The sequence below is a fragment of the Clarias gariepinus genome, chromosome 11 (assembly GCF_024256425.1).
Source record: "Clarias gariepinus isolate MV-2021 ecotype Netherlands chromosome 11, CGAR_prim_01v2, whole genome shotgun sequence".
Taxonomy (NCBI): domain Eukaryota; kingdom Metazoa; phylum Chordata; class Actinopteri; order Siluriformes; family Clariidae; genus Clarias; species Clarias gariepinus.
In genome coordinates, this window is record NC_071110.1 from 33577501 (window position 1) to 33602500 (window position 25000).

General features: G+C 45.5%; 1 protein-coding gene across 12 annotated transcripts in view; it reads right to left on the bottom strand.

Moving 5' to 3' along the window:
• The window catches only part of LOC128532862 (cGMP-dependent 3',5'-cyclic phosphodiesterase), a 168863-nt gene that overhangs the window by 97541 nt on the left and 46322 nt on the right, over nt 1–25000 (bottom strand). For 5 of the 12 annotated variants that reach the window (XM_053506979.1, XM_053506977.1, XM_053506975.1 and 2 more), the window contains exon 3: nt 23455–23544. The exons of 3 other annotated variants lie outside the window; for them this stretch is intronic. In XM_053506979.1, coding sequence (XP_053362954.1) covers nt 23455–23508 — 54 coding nt within the window. In that variant the 5' untranslated portion in view covers nt 23509–23544. The remainder of the gene's footprint in view (nt 1–23454; nt 23545–25000) is intronic. 4 more of the 12 variants (XM_053506969.1, XM_053506968.1, XM_053506970.1 and 1 more) reach the window with 1 other exon arrangement.

Here is a 25000-nt window from a genome sequence, read left to right on the forward strand (position 1 = left end):
GCTGATGCTCTCTAGGGTTTGCCCTAAAGAAGTTGGGAGGGCAGTGCTGATATCACCTCGCCCCAAAGATCTCTCTATTAGACGGCTTGATTTTAGTCCAGTTTCTGTACACAGTTTGCCTGCTGTCTTCCACTCCATTTCATTCCTGAGATCCTTAATCCTGGTGATTCCTGCTCTCTGGAAGCGCTGTCGAATGAAAGTTGATGATAGCATCCTGGTGTTTATGAGCGGGGTGTGAAATAGTGGCTCTTCATCTGCACTTTAAAACAGTTGTGCGTCAGCCCTGCTCGTCTTTATCGTTGATTTCCAGGCTTTAAGTACGGACTGATACTGAAAGATGTTTTGTGACTGATAAGTCCATTTCATTAGGGTTAAGCACGAACAGGTGTGTTATAGTTAAGGCCTTCTACTAGTTGGAGTACTGGGAGCATCCATGTCCTTGATGCAGGAGATGCGATGTCTGATCAGGGCTGTTTTGGCTTGTTCGTGGAGGAAGGAGCTCAGAGCTCTTCTTTTCCCTTCCAGAAGACGGCCCATTCTGATGTTCTTCTTGCTGACCATTTTGCTCCCTGTTTGGTTGATTTCTGTCTCGAGTTCTTTTGTAGTGGTTTAAAAGCTCTAATGTGTGCTCAGTGTAGGTTCTGCAGACTTTTCCTATTTGATTTTTCCCCACCTTCCACCAAGAGACCAAACTGCTAAAATTCCCTTTTTTATCTTTCCATTCATTCCATAAACTTAAAAATTTTCATAAAAGATCTCACCCTGTAATAGTTTTATATTAAGACGCCAGTATGAGCTCTGCCTTTTTGTGTTTGGTATCATTAGCTCTATGCTAATCAGATGATGATCAGAGAAGCCGGTGGGGAAGATGGTTGCTTTGTGGACGTTATTTCTGTGGGATTTGGTGATATAGAACCTGTCCAGTCTCGCTGCAGTGATCTCTGTATTGTTAACCTTGACCCATGTGTATTTTCTTATAGTAGTTTTTTCTCCCTCTCCGTTTCTGTCTAGGGTGAAGTCTACAGTGCAGTTCCAGTCCCCTCCCAGTACTGTTGTGGATTTAATTCCAGTTTTTGTATTTTATTTTTTAACTCTATTGAAAAGTTGGACTCTCTCGCTCCCATCTTTGGGGGCGTACACATTTTAAAAAGTAAAAACTTTCTTTTTTATTTCTCCTTTTACAATTAAAACTCAACCTTTCACTAATTCTGTAACTTCAACTCGCTCGTGCCCACTGCTTTATTAATAACTATCGGCACTGACGTTGGAGCCGTGACGTAGGAAAAGTCTCCCTTCCCACCACATGGCCCACTCAGTCCCAGGCTTGGTCACTATGTGTCTCCTGTAGGACGACAACATCAATGTTCTTTAGTGTTATAAAGTCTCCTACTACTGCTCTTATTTGTCTGTCTCTGCCAGCATTCATGTTTAAGGAGCCTATTTTTAAATTATCCATTAGAGAAAGTAAAAGAAGAGAAGAGAAACAGATGTAAAGTGCATTACAGAGAACAGAAAGCACCCAGTGTGATGTCTTCGTTTCTGTATTACACGAGACCGCCGCCATTTCGCTGTGTGATCTTTTAAGCGTCATCTCTTTTTTTTGCTCAGTAGATCACAGTTTGCGGTGCGCTGCAATTTTCCTACTGATGCTATAAATTTTGAACATCAGTAAAATGATCTTCAATGATTTTTTGTATGTTTTTTCTCAAGTATTCGTTTATATCATCGAGTGTATACTGTAGAGCTGCTGATCTTCTCCAAAACACGACACACTGATATCTGATATATCAAAAAACCTGTCCTCTCCAAAATCTTCATCCTTAGAGCCTTCACCTTTCTCTAAGACTGATGTGTCCCTGCCCCACCCATGTTATTTAACCCCTCCAGTGAGACCGGTTCCCTTACAGTGGTTGAGCCTCCTGCTGAAACTGGACCTTCCTGAGTGTTCTGTGTGCTTTTTCCACTCTGGGCTCTCCAGCCCTCTCCACCTCCTCACATTCACGAGCCCTTTTGTCCCTGTATTACCCATCATTTAGCTTCCCACGTTTTTTATTTACTGTCACCTGGTCACTGTCTGTTCGTTCATCTCCTGTCTGCTCACCATCGGTCATTACACTGCTCTCTACAGTGGGCTGGTCCCCTCCTGACCCTCTGCAGCACCTGACTGCTCCACACTGGAGATCGCTCCATCCTGCACCACTACAACTCTATTTTGGACCACCTCAAGGGAGAGAGAGAGAGACAGAGAGGGATGGTGAATGGAGTTGGAAGACCTGTTGAATGTTGCAGTCCACACTAACACACACTGAGTTCTGGGTAATTACAGCGCTCCCTCTTTCCCTCCTCCATCCCTTACTGCTCTTACATCCGATTCTGCCATCACCGTGGAAACACCACTGAGGGACCGCACACACGCCTCCTCACCCCGCTCTCTCCATCTCCAGCATCTCTGACACACTACCGCTGGTGAAACCCTAAAGAACCCTCAAAGAACCATGAAAGAACCCTCAAGGAATCCAGTTTGTCTATGAGGAATATTAAAATGAAAATAATCAAGAGGTTTTACTGTTATAGTCAGATGATCAAGAAGAAATGAGTTCCCTTTATAATCATCATCATCATCATCACCACCATCATCATCATCCTCATCATTATTATATACAGAACACCTCTCTGACCACTGGATCCAGAAAAAAGTTCAACCTGTACCTTTCTATCCCTGTAGAGTTTCTTTTCCAAACAAAACACTATTGAGTCCAAACTCTGTCTCTTCACTTCCTGTTTACTTTAAATACAGCAGCAGACGAGCGACAGAGCTAAAGTCTGGCATTTATTACACTGTGTATTCGTTTAACTGAGACTGTTTTTGGTTCTGTTTTCTGTCTGTGAGTGAGAGAGAGGGAGAGACAGAAAGAGTGATACAAGACAAAAATAGAATAGAGACAGGAAGAGAGACAGAGAGAGAGAGAGACAGAGAGAGAGAGAGAGAGAGAGAGAGAGAGGGGGGCGGGGTCTTTAGGTTGTTTCCTGTTTGTTGTACTTGTCAGGTTTAATCTCAGTAATTGGAAGCTGCAGGAACGTTTGTCTGTTTCCTCGTTCTCTCACTCCGATTGATCCATCCATCACCATAAACAAGACGCTCGAAATGTTCTTAATCAGATCAGCTATTCGCTTGGCTGCACATATTCATCTACACACACACACACACACACACACACACACACACACACACACACAGAGAGAGACTGTAACTACACCTAGAAAGAAAAACAAGATAAAATGAAGAGAGAGAGAGAGAGAGAGAGAGAGGGAGGGAGAAACACCCCGGGGATGACTATTGATAAATGCCAGGTGTAAATCCTAATTAATTGGCTGTAAATATCACCAGGTGAAGTTCCGAACCTTTTGATCGTTAATAAATGTCCCCATAGTCCGTTCTTCATTACCCATAATCCCCAGCGCACCAGGAGTTCAGACAGAGAGACAGTGGTGAGGACGGGCCTCCGATATCTTACAAACATCAGATAGACTTTACAGAGGATTCAAAATAAAAGACGTTCAATTTTAAAGTTTAAGATGTTAAATAAATATTTAAATGAGGTCTTGTACAAGAGTAAATATATACACATTAAAAACTGATCTAGAAAAAAAAAGAACATCTAAGCAACAAATTAGATTTTAAAAATACAAATTTATATTAGTTAAAATGAAAATAAATAACTTTAAAACTAATTAATTAAAACTGAGTTAATATAAAATTGTTAAACTGTTAAAAAATAATAACACTTACATAAATACATTATTGCATTCAAATGAATTGCAAATATTATAAAAAAAAAATGTTTTAAACAATTTAAAGTCGTTCTGCATCTTTAAATATGCTAATGAGCTGCGATGCGTCGCCGAGCTGCGGCTCTGTATCTGTGATAATTACAGACATCGCCATGGAGCGTGACATTTCGCCTGGGTTTGAGCTACAATGAGCTAATTGTCTGGCCAAACACACACACACACACACACACACACACACACACACATGCACGATCATCTTTACCGTTTGTGTCATAACAAGATATACAGTAATCTGGCCATAATCATAATAATAATAATAATAATAATAATAGAAATAGCTGACCCCTGGACGTTAATACGTGTGAGTTAAACACGTGACTCAGAGAATATCAGTCATTAGAAAGTTGTTCTATTGTATGATTAGCCCCGCCCACATCCTGTATTATCCATAACACTTTAAGAAGCCTGATCGAAACTTTAATTTCCAAACTACCAAACCTGACGTAACCATGACAACCTGGACAGACTAATGATTACACAACGCCAGCGCGTTTATTGTGTCACGGGAGAAAACGTGGCACACGTGTTAGGAATCGCTCCCACTGTATGTAGGAAGATTTAAAAAATGTAACTGATATAAAAAAGGTTGAAACAGGTTCTACATCTTTAATACTGCCATCTGCTCTTTTAGACATCTCTCTATCACACACACACACACACACACACTTTTACACACACTCAGTGAAGTGTGTATCGACCTGTTTGTGTTTGTGTCTTTAATAATTATAGAGTATTAAACTTCAATCAGTCCCTGAATCTCAAAGATCATCAATCCACACAATACACACACACACACACACACACACACACACGTCTCAGGGTGTCACCTCCATCAGGAGCAGTGTGTGAGAGTGATGAGGTGTAATTACAGACTGGAGGCGTCGCCCGGCTGCAGGAGCGAGGTTCAGGAGCGAGGAACCGGCCGCCGAGATCCTCACACTGATCCGCTTTAATTACACGTCACAACAGCCTGATAACCACCGCATACACACACACACACACACACACACACAATTCATTTCCAATCCATCTCTAACACTAATCATCTTTCCATTTCTCTCTCTCTGTGGAAATGTTTACTATTTATAAAACATACAGAACAAATGATTCGGTTGTCACGGTAACACTGAAATCTATTAAACCAGGTTTAAATAAACGAGACACAAAACGGGAATGCAAACCCCCTAAGACGCTGAAATCCCACTGACCCGCCTGGGACGATTAGCGATTAGCTAAACAGCTAGCTAGCTTAGCTGATGATTAATGCCGCTTATTGCTATCAGGCTGCTGGGGCGCGACTCAAACTCAAACTCACATTTGCATATTTATGCGCATTAACAGATGTGTACTTTGTTATATAATTTAGCTGTTTATGTATATTATTTATTTCATCATTATAAAAAATTATAACTTAATTATAACTGAAACCCTGACCGGTTGAGCAGTTTAAAAAATATATATTTTCTGACTGATTTTTCATTAAAGTCTGTAAACTTATCAATTACCTCAATTATCAATTAACACACACACACACACACACACACACACATTTGTCCAGATGAATCAGAAGTAATACTGTCAAACAGCAGTCACATCTGGATCTAGTTCTGAACACAAGCTCTTGTTGCACTACATTTCCCATGAGGCTTTGTGGTTTTGGCTCATCGATCTAAAAAAATGTGGGACAGACAGGGACGATCGGAGACGATCGGAGAGAAGACACGGAACGTCAGAGGGTGATGAGGACAATGATGATATCAGAGTGTTCCGCAGTCATCTCGCAGGAATGAAGGGGAAAGCGTTTCCATGGCAACATGAACTTGAATTTATGCAACAGTGCACCGATCAATCGACAAAAAAACAACTCATTATAGTCTGCTTCGCTCGCTCGAAACCAACTCCTGACTCATGCAGACGAGAAGAAACACTGCAGCGTCCTGCAGAATGGTGGCGCCGAGGGGCAAAAATACTATAACAAAGTACAGAAAGTTAAAAACTCATCATTACACTGATCACTACACCCGTCAATACACTCTTCATCAGTGTCACATGGTAGTTATTTCTAGTAAAGATAGAGATTAAAGAGAGTAAAGCGGCCTCCGAGTGGTACAGCCTGTGCAGTGGTAAAGTTCTCGCCCTATCACCCGGAGATCGCTGGTTCGGTTCCCGGGTGATGCTGTAACCTCTCGCAGCCGGAGGTCTAGAGAGAGCTGATTGGCCGAGCTCTCTCGGGGGGAGGGGTGGGAGGTACTCAGTGCTCCCACATTAATCACATACAGCCAATCAGGGGCGTCTGTGAGCTCGCGCACGCGGAAGGAGCGGCTAGCGCTTTCCTCCGAGTGTGTTACTCCGCCCCTAACGGTGCGTGAGCGAGCAGTTCGAAAAACACTTCGAGTTTAGTCTTCGGCCCTCCTGGCTAAATGGTAGTAGTAGCCTTAATGTGGAGCCCCCTAGTGACGGGGAGGAATTGGACACGACTAAATTAGGGAGAAAATCGGAAAAAAAAAATAAAAATAAATAAAAAATAAAATAAAAATAGAGTAAAGCGAGTGTTTATAGCTGCTATAACGTAACAGGGACAAGAATGAACCTTAAAACTGTAATTATAAACCAGTTAAAATCACGACGTTGTTCTCTGCTGCAGTACAAGACGAATACTCAGTGGAGGTGTGTAATCATAGTGAAATAATTTAGAGCTGTTTATTATTTAATGCAAATTCAGGATCTGTTGATTCTGTCCTTTGTCAGAAAGGATTTTTGAAATCTCTCTCTCTCTCTCTCTCTCTCTCGTGCCCTTCGTTCAGCTCTATAATGGACCAGGTGAAGTCCATGAGCTTATTATTCTGCACACACCATTTCATTTTAGTGCCGGGCAGAAAAACCAATTATCAGCTTGACCACAGGGACTGGAGGAAAAAAAACAGCTAAAGAGGCTTTGGAGAACCTTACGGGGGAAACGGACAGGAGGTCTGGATCCGGGCCGAATAGCTGTAGATTTAGAAAAGTTTTTATACCATTAAAAGTACAAACTTTTAAATTATTCTCTAAACAGGAATAGTGGGGAGCGTGTCAGGGCACGCTGTGTCAATCTGACCCGCCCGTGAGGAGAGTGAAGGATTTAAGATTGGATTTTACACATCACAGGATGATCTGAGGAGATAAGCACCTAATCGCCTGGTCGCGGTGCGGTGGTGGTGATGAGCTCCAGGTCTAAGCCTCGGTTTAATTCTGCACCAGCTCACGGCCACGTCACGTCAAGACTCAAAATGCACGCGCTTTCATTTTAAATCCGCCGTTTAAATCCACGTCCCTACCAGCCACAACACACTCCATCCATAGAGACGAGCAGGAGTGTGTGAGCCGTATGTAACACCACCAGCACTGACAAGCTCGAGGCCAAGACCAGGACTAGCCGAGAGGACCACCCACATCAACGTCAAATCAAATTCAAGTCCAAAAGAGACTTTACTGCAAAAGTAATTAGACTGTTAGGAAATCTGTGCATGAGAAGAAAAAAAAAAGACATCATGCAAAAATTGTTAGAAGAGAACAAGACTACCCTTAAACTCAAACTGAAGGGGTGAGCAGCGTGGCTGAGAGGGTGTGGCCGGGACTGGGCATGCCTGAGAGTGGTGGAGCTGAGAGCCGTGTGGTGGAGACTGAGAACTGGAGAGTCTGAGAGGGGTGTGGCCGAGAGCAGGAACGGCCGATGATAGTGTACAGTACCTCACACCCGAGGCTGGTTAAAAATAGGTGTGGCGAAGAGTGGGTGTGGCTGAAATCAACTTGGGTTAGCATGGCAGATAGAGAGGTTGTGGCTAAGAGAACGTGTGCCTGAGAGTGGGCATGGCTGGAAATGGGTGTTTCTGGGAGTGGGCGTGGCTGGAAACAGAAGCGTCTGGGAGTGGGTGTGGCTAGAAGTGGTCGAGGCTGAAAATGAGTTTAAGTCAGCATGGCTAAAAATGGGTGTGGCTAAAATGGGCATGATGGAAAGTGGGTGAGAATGGGCGTGTCTGGAAATAGGTGTTTCTGAGAGTGGGCGTGGCTGGAAACAGAAGCGTCTGGGAGTGGGTGTGGCTAGAAGTGGTCGAGGCTGAAAATGAGTGTGGCTTAAGTCAGCATGGCTAAAAATGGGTGTGGCTAAAATGGGCATGATGGAAAGTGGGTGAGAATGGGCGTGTCTGGAAATAGGTGTTTCTGAGAGTGGGCGTGGCTGGAAACAGAAGCGTCTGGGAGTGGGTGTGGCTAGAAGTGGTCGAGGCTGAAAATGAGTGTGGCTTAAGTCAGCATGGCTAAAAATGGGTGTGGCTAAAATGGGCATGATGGAAAGTGGGTAAGAATGGGCGTGTCTGGAAATAGGTGTTTCTGAGAGTGGGCGTGGCTGGAAACAGAAGCGTCTGGGAGTGGGTGTGGCTAGAAGTGGTCGAGGCTGAAAATGAGTGTGGCTTAAGTCAGCATGGCTTAAAATGGGTGTGGCTAAAATGGGCATGATGGAAAGTGGGTGAGAATGGGCGTGTCTGGAAATAGGTGTTTCTGAGAGTGGGCGTGGCTGGAAACAGAAGCGTCTGGGAGTGGGTGTGGCTAGAAGTGGTCGAGGCTGAAAATGAGTGTGGCTTAAGTCAGCATGGCTAAAAATGGGTGTGGCTAAAATGGGCATGATGGAAAGTGGGTGAGAATGGGCGTGGCTGAGAGAGTGGCTAAAAACTGCTAGAAGAGGTGGTCTCGAGACCGATACAGTGTACCTGGGCACGGATCGAATTAGCCATCCTGAGAGTGGGTGTGGTACAGAGTGGGTGTGGTCAAGAGGGGGAGTGGCTGTCAGCATGCTTTCATGCTAGGTCTACTACTAACAGTTGATTGATTATCCGTCCACCGTTAACATCACGCTCGAACCAAACACAATAAACTGAGGAATGTAAATCACAGGAAATGTAAATGAACCCCTGGATGACTGGGGACGGATCGCTGAAGTTCCTCTCAGGTTGGGGGTGAAGAACACCGCTGCTCGTCCTCCTCACAGACACGAGCTGAGCCGGGAGAAACACGCGGTCGAAACTACTGACCCGAACACTGCGGCTGAATCAGGACGTGCAGCTGCTTTCCAGAGAGACGACCAGAAAACACCACTGCACTGCGTTACAGAAAATACACACCAACGTAAAAGAACTTCCTGTTTATCACGAGGACTTCACTTTAATGGAAAACAGAAACGACTGAAGCGTTCATTCATCAGCATCCTGCTGGAGTCAGCGCTGATATTAACACACTGCAGAGCCGTCGCTGGCAGGAGTGTGTGTGTGTGTGTGTGTGTGTGTGTGTGTCTTCTGTGGCTTTTAATTTCACTCAGCAAAATTTAAGATCTCTTAAAACACACACACACACACACACACACACACTGTGCAGGCTTTTACGTCTCACACATCCGTAAAAATGTACAGCGTAGTGAAAGCGCAGAAACTGCAGACGCATTCAGTTACTGAGAAACGAATAAAATAATGAACAAATGCATCAATTAAAGCCTGAATAAAGTGATGAATGACGAGCTGATTGAGAAGATTGATTTACAAATGAACAAACAGACGAATGAAAAAACGCATAAAAAAAACATAATTAATGAAATCATAAATTAAAGGATAAACACAAGGCTGAATGAACAAACAAATAAAAGAATAAATAAATAATGAAAGGAATGGATGAGGAGGAGAGGATGAGCAGTGTATCAAATAAAAAGGGATGAAAGACATCTGCAACAAGAACGAGTGCAGTGAGGGCAAGAGAGACAAAGAAAAGAGATAGAATACACCGAGAGAGAGACAGAGAGAGACAGACGGAGAGAGAGAGAGAGAGTGGGGGGAGGGAGAGAAAGAGACAGAGAGATAGAGACAGACAGAAACACTCATTTTATATATAATGAGAGAGAGAATTATAATTAACGTACAGTTTTAAAACTTTGTCTATCAAACTAATCTCTTTCTGAAGTTCACTTGTAACTCCAAGGAACCCATTCGGTTCTACAGGAACTCTTCTGTAACACAGGAACCCGTCCAGTAAAGCAGAATTTATTGATAAGACACTAATGTGATAGGCAGTATTGATTTGTACCATTCCCAGCGCACGTTCTCATTGCTCTTTGTGCTCCATACTCGGGTACGCTTGTGTGTTCAAACCCTCCGAAACAGCAGGGGGCAATACACACCGTACACACCATACACACAGTACACACCGTACACACCGTACACACAGTACACACAGTACACAGCGTACACACAGTACACACCGTACACACCGTACACACCGTACACACCGTACACACCGTACACACCGTACACACAGTACACACAGTACACACCGTACACACCGTACACACCGTACACACAGTACACACAGTACACAGCGTACACACCGTACACACCGTACACACCGTACACACAGTACACACAGTACACAGCGTACACAGCGTACACACCGTACACACCGTACACACAGTACACACAGTACACACCGTACACACCGTACACACCGTACACACCGTACACACACCGTACACACACCGTACACACCGTACACACCGTACACACACCGTACACACAGTACACACCGTACACACCGTACACACAGTACACACAGTACACACCGTACACACCGTACACACCGTACACACAGTACACACAGTACACAGCGTACACACCGTACACACCGTACACACCGTACACACAGTACACACAGTACACAGCGTACACAGCGTACACACCGTACACACCGTACACACAGTACACACAGTACACACCGTACACACCGTACACACCGTACACACACCGTACACACACCGTACACACCGTACACACCGTACACACCGTACACACCGTACACACCGTACACACCGTACACACAGTACACACAGTACACACCGTACACACAGTACACACAGTACACACCGTACACACCGTACACACAGTACACACAGTACACACCGTACACACCGTACACACAGTACACACCGTACACACCGTACACACCGTACACACACCGTACACACACCGTACACACACCGTACACACCGTACACACACCGTACACACACCGTACACACACCGTACACACACAGTACACACAGTACACACCGTACACACAGTACACACCGTACACACCGTACACACCGTACACACAGTACACACCGTACACACCGTACACACACAGTACACACCGTACACACCGTACACACCGTACACACACAGTACACACACCGTACACACACAGTACACACCGTACACACCGTACACACCGTACACACACCGTACACACACCGTACACACACCGTACACACAGTACACACCGAACACACCGTACACACCGTACACACACCGTACACACACAGTACACACAGTACACACAGTACACACCGAACACACCGTACACACACCGTACACACACCGTACACACAGTACACACCGTACACACCGTACACACCGTACACACACCATACACACAGTACACACAGTACACACCGTACACACCGTACACACAGTACACACAGTACACACCGTACACACCGTACACACACCGTACACACACCGTACACACCGTACACACACCGTACACACCGTACACACACCGTACACACCGTACACACAGTACACACAGTACACACAGTACACACCGTACACACAGTACACACAGTACACACAGTACACACCGTACACACAGTACACACCGTACACACCGTACACACCGTACACACAGTACACACCGTACACACAGTACACACCGTACACACCGTACAGACAGTACACACCGTACAGACAGTACACACAGTACACACACCGTACACACCGTACACACCGTACACACCGTACACACAGTACACACAGTACACAGCGTACACACCGTACACACCGTACACACCGTACACACCGTACACACACCGTACACACAGTACACACACCGTACACACAGTACACACCGTACACACCGTACACACAGTACACACAGTACACACAGTACACACACCGTACACACAGTACACACACCGTACACACAGTACACACAGTACACACACAGTACACACACCGTACACACACCGTACACACAGTACACACACCGTACACACACCGTACACACAGTACACACACCGTACACACACCGTACACACACCGTACACACCGTACACACCGTACACACCGTACACACAGTACACACAGTACACACCGTACACACAGTACACACCGTACACACCGTACACACACCGTACACACAGTACACACAGTACACACCGTACACACCGTACACACCGTACACACAGTACACACCGTACACACCGTACACACCGTACACACACCGTACACACCGTACACACACCGTACACACAGTACACACAGTACACACACAGTACACACACCGTACACACCGTACACACAGTACACACCGTACACACAGTACACACCGTACACACAGTACACACCGTACACACCGTACACACCGTACACACACCGTACACACAGTACACACAGTACACACCGTACACACCGTACACACCGTACACACACCGTACACACACCGTACACACCGTACACACACCGTACACACAGTACACACAGTACACACCGTACACACCGTACACACAGTACACACCGTACACACCGTACACACCGTACACACAGTACACACACCGTACACACCGTACACACAGTACACACCGTACACACCGTACACACCGTACACACAGTACACACACCGTACACACAGTACACACACCGTACACACAGTACACACACAGTACACACACCGTACACACCGTACACACCGTACACACCGTACACACCGTACACACAGTACACACAGTACACACCGTACACACAGTACACACAGTACACACAGTACACACCGTACACACACCGTACACACACCGTACACACAGTACACACCGTACACACCGTACACACAGTACACACAGTACACACCGTACACACCGTACACACCGTACACACAGTACACACAGTACACACAGTACACACAGTACACACACCGTACACACCGTACACACACCGTACACACACCGTACACACACCGTACACACCGTACACACAGTACACACAGTACACACAGTACACACCGTACACACAGTACACACCGTACACACACCGTACACACCGTACACACACCGTACACACACCGTACACACAGTACACACCGTACACACAGTACACACACCGTACACACAGTACACACACCGTACACACCGTACACACCGTACACACCGTACACACAGTACACACCGTACACACCGTACACACAGTACACACACAGTACACACCGTACACACCGTACACACAGTACACACAGTACACACCGTACACACACCGTACACACAGTACACACAGTACACACCGTACACACACCGTACACACAGTACACACAGTACACACAGTACACACCGTACACACACCGTACACACAGTACACACCGTACACACCGTACACACAGTACACACCGTACACACCGTACACACCGTACACACAGTACACACAGTACACACCGTACACACACCGTACACACAGTACACACAGTACACACAGTACACACCGTACACACACCGTACACACAGTACACACCGTACACACCGTACACACAGTACACACCGTACACACCGTACACACAGTACACACAGTACACACCGTACACACAGTACACACAGTACACACAGTACACACCGTACACACACCGTACACACACCGTACACACAGTACACACCGTACACACCGTACACACAGTACACACAGTACACACCGTACACACCGTACACACCGTACACACCGTACACACCGTACACACAGTACACACAGTACACACAGTACACACAGTACACACACCGTACACACCGTACACACACCGTACACACACCGTACACACACCGTACACACACCGTACACACCGTACACACAGTACACACAGTACACACAGTACACACCGTACACACAGTACACACCGTACACACACCGTACACACCGTACACACACCGTACACACACCGTACACACAGTACACACCGTACACACAGTACACACACCGTACACACAGTACACACACCGTACACACCGTACACACCGTACACACCGTACACACAGTACACACCGTACACACCGTACACACAGTACACACACAGTACACACCGTACACACCGTACACACAGTACACACAGTACACACCGTACACACACCGTACACACAGTACACACAGTACACACCGTACACACACCGTACACACAGTACACACAGTACACACAGTACACACCGTACACACACCGTACACACAGTACACACCGTACACACAGTACACACCGTACACACCGTACACACCGTACACACCGTACACACCGTACACACCGTACACACACCGTACACACAGTACACACACCGTACACACAGTACACACCGTACACACAGTACACACAGTACACAGCGTACACACCGTACACACCGTACACACCGTACACACACCGTACACACACCGTACACACCGTACACACACCGTACACACCGTACACACAGTACACACAGTACACACCGTACACACCGTACACACCGTACACACCGTACACACAGTACACACAGTACATACCGTACACACCGTACACACCGTACACACCGTACACACACCGTACACACCGTACACACAGTACACACAGTACACACAGTACACACCGTACACACAGTACACACAGTACACACACCGTACACACAGTACACACCGTACACACCGTACACACACCGTACACACACCGTACACACAGTACACACCGTACACACCGTACACACCGTACACACCGTACACACAGTACACACAGTACACACCGTACACACAGTACACACAGTACACACAGTACACACCGTACACACCGTACACACAGTACACACCGTACACACACCGTACACACACCGTACACACACCGTACACACACCGTACACACCGTACACACCGTACACACAGTACACACCGTACACACCGTACACACCGTACACACCGTACACACAGTACACACCGTACACACAGTACACACCGTACACACCGTACACACAGTACACACACCGTACACACAGTACACACACCATACACACTGTACACACACCGTACACACTGTACACACCGTACACACCGTACACACCGTACACACAGTACACACCGTACACACAGTACACACACCGTACACACAGTACACACACCGTACACACAGTACACACACCGTACACACCGTACACACAGTACACACCGTACACACAGTACACACAGTACACACACCGTACACACAGTACACACACCGTACACACAGTACACACACCGTACACACCGTACACACAGTACACACACCGTACACACAGTACACACACCGTACACACAGTACACACCGTACACACCGTACACACCGTACACACAGTACACACCGTACACACAGTACACACACAGTACACACCGTACACACCGTACACACAGTACACACACCGTACACACAGTACACACACCGTACACACAGTACACACCGTACACACCGTACACACCGTACACACAGTACACACCGTACACACAGTACACACACCGTACACACAGTACACACACAGTACACACCGTACACACACAGTACACACCGTACACACCGTACACACCGTACACACAGTACACACAGTACACACCGTACACACAGTACACACACCGTACACACAGTACACACACAGTACACACACCGTACACACCGTACACACAGTACACACAGTACACAGCGTACACACCGTACACACCGTACACACACCGTACACACACCGTACACACACCGTACACACCGTACACACACCGTACACACAGTACACACAGTACACACCGTACACACCGTACACACACCGTACACACAGTACACACAGTACACACCGTACACACCGTACACACCGTACACACCGTACACACAGTACACACCGTACACACAGTACACACCGTACACACCGTACACACAGTACACACAGTACACACCGTACACACCGTACACACAGTACACACCGTACACACAGTACACACAGTACACACCGTACACACCGTACACACAGTACACACAGTACACACACCGTACACACAGTACACACAGTACACACCGTACACACCGTACACACAGTACACACAGTACACACCGTACACACCGTACACACACCGTACACACCGTACACACCGTACACACAGTACACACACCGTACACACCGTACACACCGTACACACAGTACACACCGTACACACCGTACACACACCGTACACACAGTACACACAGTACACACAGTACACACAGTACACACCGTACACACCGTACACACAGTACACACCGTACACACAGTACACACAGTACACACACCGTACACACAGTACACACCGTACACACCGTACACACAGTACACACAGTACACACCGTACACACCGTACACACACCGTACACACCGTACACACAGTACACACCGTACACACACCGTACACACACCGTACACACAGTACACACACCGTACACACAGTACACACCGTACACACCGTACACACCGTACACACAGTACACACAGTACACACACCGTACACACAGTACACACAGTACACACAGTACACACACCGTACACACAGTACACACCTACTTGGTTTGTGAGCCAACATTAAACACAGGAGAAGAATAAGCAGGTCAATCTTCGTGCTATGGCTAATATTACTGATATTTCAGACTTGATATTTTCGGTGTCTCTCGGGTGATGGCACTGATGACGTCGTATCTAAACATTGAGCTGCTGCCGTTCTTGAGTACGACGGCTTCCGTATCTGATTCAGGGAGCGATTGTGTTCTCACTGATCTAAAAGACCCAGACTCTGGGGTCGAGTCTCCTCAGGGACGATCCCGGGGCCCTGGTGTGAAAACGCATGAGTGTCTAATCCAAAGCACAGAACAGGAACTATTGGGGCGGAGCTTGTGGTACTGATTGACCCTGATTCTTTAAAACTGGAAACAGCTGTAACAGTACTTACTGATCCATTACTCTCCGCCTCACTAATATCACTCTTCTCATCTGTTCCTGTGTTAACAGTAAGTATGATCACCGTCTATGCTGATGTGTTTGTGTGTGTGTGTGTGTGTGTGTGTGTGTGTGTGTGTGTGTGTGTGTGTGTTTGAGAAAAAGAGAAAAGAGAGTTGACTTTCCGGGCCAGAGTGGTGAGGCAGATGGTGCATTTTAAGTGTGCACTGTGTGTGTGTGTGTGTGTGTGTGTGTGTGTGTGTGTGTGTGTGTGTGTGTGTGTGTGTGTGTGTGTGTGTGTAAAACAATGCGTCACAGCATTTTGACGCTCGGATGTGCCACCAGTCCTCAAGACTGAAGAGCCAACGACAGCCAACAGATAGAAGGATTAAAGAGCACACACACTACGGGCAATTTGGGAATGTCAATTATCCTTATCTGCAGGTCTTTGGACATGTGTGTGTGTGTGTGTGTGTGTGTGTGTGTGTTTGAGAAAAAGGAAGAGAGACAGTAGAGAGTACCTGGAAACCCACCAAGAACGGGGAGAACATGCAAACTCCATGCACACAGAGATGGGAATCGAACCCGAACCCTGGTGGTGCAAGGCGACAGTGCTAACCACTACACCACTGTGCTGCCCATGAACAATCTCAATTTCAGAAAATCCTCAGCAAAACAAAGTTCACAGTCCAGTACAGTGAAAAACAGCTCTGAGACAAAATGGCGTCCAGGATTCCCCTCATGGTTTAAAGGCGCAGAGACGACACTGTGAGATTCATTTCCTTACTAGGGAAAGATTTAGTCACGTGAATTGTTATGTCCAATGTTTTACATTGTATATTTGTGTCAAAGGCGTACAAGACTCACTTTGTCAGACTTAAGAACAAATCCGACTTACAAACGTGATCCTGGAACGGAGCATGTCAGGGACTTCCTGTACTCGAAATAAAACAGCGTCATTATAAGTACACTGAGGAAGTCTGTGGTCACAGAGATCATTTACAGTACGACAGTGTGTGTGTGTGTGTGTGTGTGTGTATAATCTTAGCCAAAGTGAGTAAAGTTCTTTCCAGAAGAGTGGAGAGGTGAGAGTTCTCTTCCTGATAAAGGAACACACGGTTGCAGAGCTCTACACGGACCCTTTAATGTTTCTTTAAAGGCTCAAAAGAAAAGGTTCCTCATGGGTTCTTTGGATAAGAAACACTTTTAGGTAAAAACTTTCTCTGCTGTTTAACTTTTCCTGAACCCTGCAGTTGTCGCTATGAAGCAGAAGATCTGGAACGGGAGAGTTTATGGGAATTGTCCTGATGTTCTGTTTATACAGAAGAGTGCAGAAGTGCGTTTAATAATCACGCTCTGTTTATTATATTTTTACGACTTGTTAAAACACACACAGCGTGAGTGCGATGCGTGCAGAGTACACGGCCTTGCGTGCTCCTGGTTGTCATGGCAACTTTAACAGTAAATTCTGCTCAGTGTACGCACACGGGCTTAAAGACTTCAGCAGGAATCTGTATGCTGAAAGAGTTCACGCAGGCTGGAGAAAATCTGTGTGTGTGTGTGTGTGTGTGTGTGTGTATAAACACAGCAGGGGGTTAAAACCAGCATGACACACTGGAGGTGCACAAACACCAGCATGATCCTCAAACCAGACGCAGAAGGTCTTCTGAACTCTCTTTCTCACAGACACACACACACACACACACACACACACACAGCCCAGGTGAGTTCTTGAAGCTGATTGGTCAGAAAGCCGTACCATGAATAACACGCTCTTTCTAAAGTGTTACCGTTACTATAGCAACAGGGGATGCTCTAGATAAACTGATACTCGATAATAAACCACGCCGTCATTATTAAACAGCACTTTGACCTTTCGCTCCTCACACTGACGGTGTGTGAGCGAGGTGATGAGAGTGTGACCAGAGAACTTCCTGACCACAACACACCCAAGAGTCTGACGTGAATCCGATCTGACCCTGCGGATGCTGCTTTCTCTTATAAAGAGCGAGTCCCTGACCCGGAGACGCCCCGGAGACGCCCCGGAGACGCCCTGACATTTCATACTAACTTTGATCATTTTGATTGTGTAAAGCTGCTCTGCGACAACAACAAGTAACACTGAATTGAATTGAAGCTCATCCTTGGCATTGCAGGACCTGAGAGCTCCACGTGGTGTCTGGTGAGAGACGCTCCGACCCCGGGGAGACGGAGCTGGGGACGACGAACTGTCCACGCTCAGGACACCACAAGGACAAACTGATCAAAAGTAGAGAGGTTTTAGTTCTTCTGTCTCACTTTGTCAGGTGAACTTTACACTGGCCTTCACTGACCTGATTTTCAAGAGGAAAAGAGAAAGAGGAGAGAGCGGAGTGAGATCAGTCGAGAGATCGGTGGAGAGAGCTGCGGTGTCGTGACGCTCGGCTTCATTACGCTGAACACGGGGCTTTGTGCAGAAGTTCTGCAGCGCTTCAGTGGATTAAACCCATCTGCTGTCGTCAGCGGCCTCAGCGAATTCCCGACAGGACTTTCATCATGTTCCTGTCACTGCTCCTTCTCTCTCTCTCTCACACACACACACACACACACACACACACTCTGCTCCTTTTCTCCAGCTGCTTTCTGTAATTTTTATTCTCTCCATCTCGTCTCCGTCTCTCCTGCAGGTTTATTCAGTATCTCCACGTCCTACTTTCGTCCTCTTGTCCTGTCTCTCCTTAGCTCTTTTTGTTATTCTCACTGTTCTACCTTTCCTCTACATCCGTTCTCCCTCGTTCCAGCTCAGATGCTGCCAAATCACCTGACTGTATTATTCATGCCAATCTCTCTCTCTCTCTCTCAAACTTCACAATATCTGCTGTGATCTTCACTCAGCTGCTGGCCCAGAGCATATCTGAAAAGAAAGTGTGTGTGCGTGTGTGTGTGTGTGTGTGTGTGTGTGTGTGTGTGCGCGCACACACAAATACAGAATTTTTCCTGTTGAAAAGCTCCTCAAGGCAGAAACTCAGTTTGTTGCCGCTGAAATAAATTGTGGAATAAACCCCGGAGTGCAGGGACAGGATGGAGAAACAAATATTTAAAAAGTCAAAACAGGATCGTTACACAGAGATCAAAAGATCTAATTTATATTAGTATATATTCTCATATATTATTATATGCTGTTAATCAATTAATACTTTTAATCTAGTTGATTGCAGTCAGTCTGTGACTAATGACGATCAATTTTAAAATACTCAGATTTACTCATATTATAAATGTGATGTTGGAATAAAGACACGCGCGACACACTTAGAGGAAACGGATTATCCAGTTTAGTTAAACCTCAAACCTTAACAAATGTTAAATTAAAATCTCTCTAACGGGAGGGGCGGCGCTACAGGCAGTGGGGGTGTTGGGGGGGGGGAGGGGATCCACAGATCTAGAGCCTCACCTGCTGGAGCCGCCGCTCCCACGTCCTACTGATGATGTATTCTAGTAAAAATCGTTCCCCTTGAAGGAAGCTCGAGCACACAACCTTGGTTTTATCCAAACTTCCATCCAGGAGATTTTTAAAATAACACTTTCAGCACCTGGTGACGATCCCACAGTCATCACACTGGGATTATGGGAGGCCGTTAGGGTCAAACTTGGTCATATAATTAATTTGTGTAAAAAAACACACCGTTTGTGATCCGAAGCCATGAATTAAGACACGTCAACAAGAATGTTTTCACGTCTCTTTGGATCTTTCCCCCTGTTTTGTGGGCGTGGCTCAATCTAAACCGGCTGTGCTGTAAACACGGCGACCTTACGGCGACCTTACGGCAACCTTACGGCGACCTTACGGCGACCTTACGGCGACTCGTCATCAGGACCAAGAAAATCACAAATGCTGAACATCTGATGTGAAATTGTTTTGTTCGGTTTGGACACGAAAGCATTTACAGACTTTAACTGACAATCTGCTTTGTTTATCGTCCCGTGTTGTTGTAGATCTGTGTGTGAGAGACGACACACACTCGTCTGCGCGCCGCTCTTTCTCCAGTCTCTCTCTGACAGGCCGCAGGGCGAGACGCGCTGACTCTCCGCTTAAAGAACAATTCCAGGATGTCGGTGATCGAGTTTATTCTGTGCCTGAATACCACAAGTGTGTGTGTGTGTGTGTTTCTGCCCAGGATAAGTTTCTAGAGCAGCTTTGATGTTTTTCTATTCAGTAAAAAATGCTGGAGCTGAGCGCGGCTCGCTCGTCTCTCCTCTCTGAGCTCGGTGTGTGTTTACGTCTCGATTATCGGCCGGAAGCAGCGCTGCGAGGAGTTCACCATCACGCTGTCTCTGAACAATACGCTTAAGGATTCATTTCCCAAAACACAACGTTCTCACAGACGTCACATCTTTCCAACGCGCGCACACACACACACACACAAATCTCAGGAGATTTTTTTTTCATGTCCTACTCATTGATATTGAACACACGTGTGTGTGAGTGTGTGTGTGTGTGTGTGTGCGTGTCCAAGGAAGGGGAACATGCCCATCCCCCGTTTCAGGTATAAATCACTGAGTGTTTCAGATTCAGATCAATAATCTACTCTCAGCAGAGGCCCGGGTTGCCAGATTGCAGCAAAAACAAACTGGTTACTGCAGTGAGCTACTGTACAAACTGTGGGCAACGTCCCTTATTATTTATTTATTTCTGTCTCTGTTTGTTTGTTTGTTTGTTTGTTTATATTTGTATTATTCTAACTGTAAAATAAGAGAGAGAGACATCAAATAAAAAATTATTAAATAAATGTGTTCCAATCTTTTAGAATTAGTTTGATTTTGTTTTAAAAAAAAAAAAATTTAACCTCAACATAAAATAATTTCCAGTATCAATTAATTTCCAGGAGCGAGGGGCAAGAGTCAGATAAACATAAACACAAAGTGAGATGAAACAGTCAGAGAGGAGACGTCATGTGTTCATCCACACACACGAGTAACAACAGCAGGGCTCTGTGTGTGTGTGTGTGTGTGTGTGTGTGTGTGTGTGTGTGCGTGTGTGTGTGTGTGTGTGTGACAGGTCAGATCAATAGAGTGGACTGATTGATGCTCATGCTGATTAAATGAGTATTGATTAGTAATGTTTTACACACACACACACACACACCCACACACCCACACACACACACACACACACACACACACACACACACGTGGAAAAACTTAAGCTGGTCAGAAATGCACTGTGTGTGTGTGTGTGTGTGTGTGTGTGTGTGTGTGTGTGTGTGTGAGTGTGTGTGTGTGTGAGTGTGTGTGTGTGTGAGTGTGTGTGTGTGTGCTCTGTACTGATAGAGCAGTGAATACACTCAGACATCAGCCTGTCTGTTTCTCTTCTGTTGCTCCTGTGAGCGCCCCCTGCAGGCCGTGCGTCTCTCCTCATCTTACACTTTTCTTTCCTTCCGTCCTGTTGTTTGCTGATGGAGTTTCTAAATGTTGATGTATGTCTGTGTATTAATGTTAAAAAAAGTTCATTCATCTCGTAGTTAAGCAGGCTTAATGATGGGGATGCTACATTAGCATGTAGCCTGCGTCGTTAACATCGTTAATCAGCTCTGAAATCATTCTATTTCCCAAACTTTAATTAAATAATGATTAATGGTGAATAAAGTGTAAACGCTAGCGCCGCGCTTCCTGACATGAATAACTGATTAGAAAACGTCTCTCAGGAGGAGAAATTCAAACGTCTTCACCTTCACTCCTATGATGTGACACTTTCAGGCCTTTTAATGTATTGTATTTAAATTCTGATCGTCATGGTGTTTAATCATGTGCTGAAGAATGATGTGTTCTTTCTCAAATCTACCGTTATTAAACAAAAAACTGATTAGCAAGTAAGCTCGCTAGTGTTAACGAGGATCTGAGAGGGGTGTACACACACAAGGAGGAGGAGGAGGAAGAGCTCTTCATCACCTGCCTCTTAACGAGTTCTAACGAGCTACTGGAGTGAGATAAGAGAACGCACCGGGTGTCGATTCGTACATTTTATTTTTAAAGACTTGTGTGTTTCTGACTGAAGAGGACGTGCAGCTTGTAATCCTACGACCACATTCACACCTGGAACTCTGCAAAAGTCACGGCAGCTTGTGACAAACAAATTGGCACTTTGCAGCCTGTCACAGTAAAACATTTGTTCACTTTTTTTTCTGCATCATATCATTTCATTTAATATCTCTGAAGGGGCCAAGACTTTTGCACAGAACTGTACACATCTGTAAAATACTCCAGATGAATTAAACAGCTGGGATACACTCACCTCTAAACACACACGGACTTACAAAATAAATCTGATGATGATGTGTGTGTGTGTGTGTGTGTGTGTGTGTGTGTGTGTGTGTGTGTGTGTGTGTGTGTGTGTGTGTGTTTTGTTAACCAAAGCTCTAAATTCAAATCTAAATATAATTCAAAATAATATTTCAGTTTAAGGACAGATGAGACAGGATGTATGACCAAAAGTGACAGAAAGTAAATAAATAAATGCTTCAGAGCAACAGAGACATGTTGAGAAATGATAATTTGTGTGTGTGTGTGTGTGTGTGTGTGTGTAACAGAGAGAGAGAGAGAGAGACATACCTGGATGCTAACGCGGTGTGTGTCGGACGGATCGCGGCCCCGCTGCCTCTGCATTGGGATGATGTGGATGTGAGCTACTGACACTCAGCACTGTTAAAGCACAAAAGGAAAATAATGGAGAAAGGAGACGACGACTGTGGAGCGACGGAGCGGAAGAACGAGGGAACGAGTGAAAGAGGAAACGAGTGTAAGAGGGACCGAGTGAAAGAGGGAACGAGTGAAAGAGGGACCGAGTGTAAGACAAACCGAGGGAATGAGAGACAGGTGTGTGAGGATCAAAGTACCAAAGATGACGAACAAGACACATCTGACCTAACAGTACTGAGGTGCAGGGGACTTAAGTGTGGATGCGCACACACACACACACACACACACACACACACACACACACACACACACGAGTAGAACAACACAAAAGAGAACTGACACCAGCAGCTCCTCTTTCTGTCTGACCTTTGACTTCCCTCTTCTGTCACTTAGTATAAATCATATTCAGTGTGTGTGTGTGTGTGTGTGTGTGTGTGTGTGTGTGTGTGTGTGTGTGTGTGCACAGCTGTACATGACAGGATATGCTTGTATTTCACATTTGACAATAAAACCTTTTTAAAATAAAATGATTTGTATAAACACAACAGAATGTAAATAGAATTATTAATGACCAGCTTTTTATCTCTGAATTATTTATTGCTTTAATTAAAATTTTAATTTATTTTATAAATCGATAGTTATTGTGTGGTTATTATTATTATTATTATTATTATTATTATTATTATTATTATTACTATTATATGTTTATAGACTCCAGAACATTTCTTGTTTAAATGAACTTCCCCTCTGATGATCCCTCCCGTGTCCTCAGGACTTTTGGACGGTGCAGGTACAGTAAGCGCGTGTTCTCCTGTTCACCCCGAGCTACACCGTCTAGGTCCAGAGCTACAGCCTGATCTCTCAGAGTTATCTCCTTCTGGTCCTGTTAGTACACCTGCCAGATCTAGAGAAGATCACGCTGGCTCCACACTGGAGTTTTGGTGATGTCCAGCTCGCTTTGTGCCCCAATTTTGAGGAGAACGTTTGCTCTTTACTCCAGTATCAGTGACGTTGTGCTGACTCACAACCAAGTGTCCAAGACTTGTGTGAATACTAGATGTCCTGTCTAGTCCCTGTCTAATCACCATGATGTGGTCTCTCCTGTCCCAGGTTCCAGCTCTGTTCTCATGTACGTTGCTGAAGGTCCATGGGATGGACTCATGTCCCGGGCATGAAGTCTGATCTCACCACAACCCCGTCTCTGGGTTCAGAACCTCCGGATCCTCTGATCTGTAGCTAAAAGCTCTATTATTATCCTATTATTATTATTATTATTAATATTATTACTACATTATTACCCTAAATCTATTATTGGTGTCAGACTGTGTTTATTTATAGAATATTTACGCATGCTATATTTTATATTGTTATAGAAAAAAAATTCTTTAATTAAATACCAAATCAGGTTTTGAATTTTTACTTTATAAAAATTTACTTAAAACAGAAAATTCCCTGAATT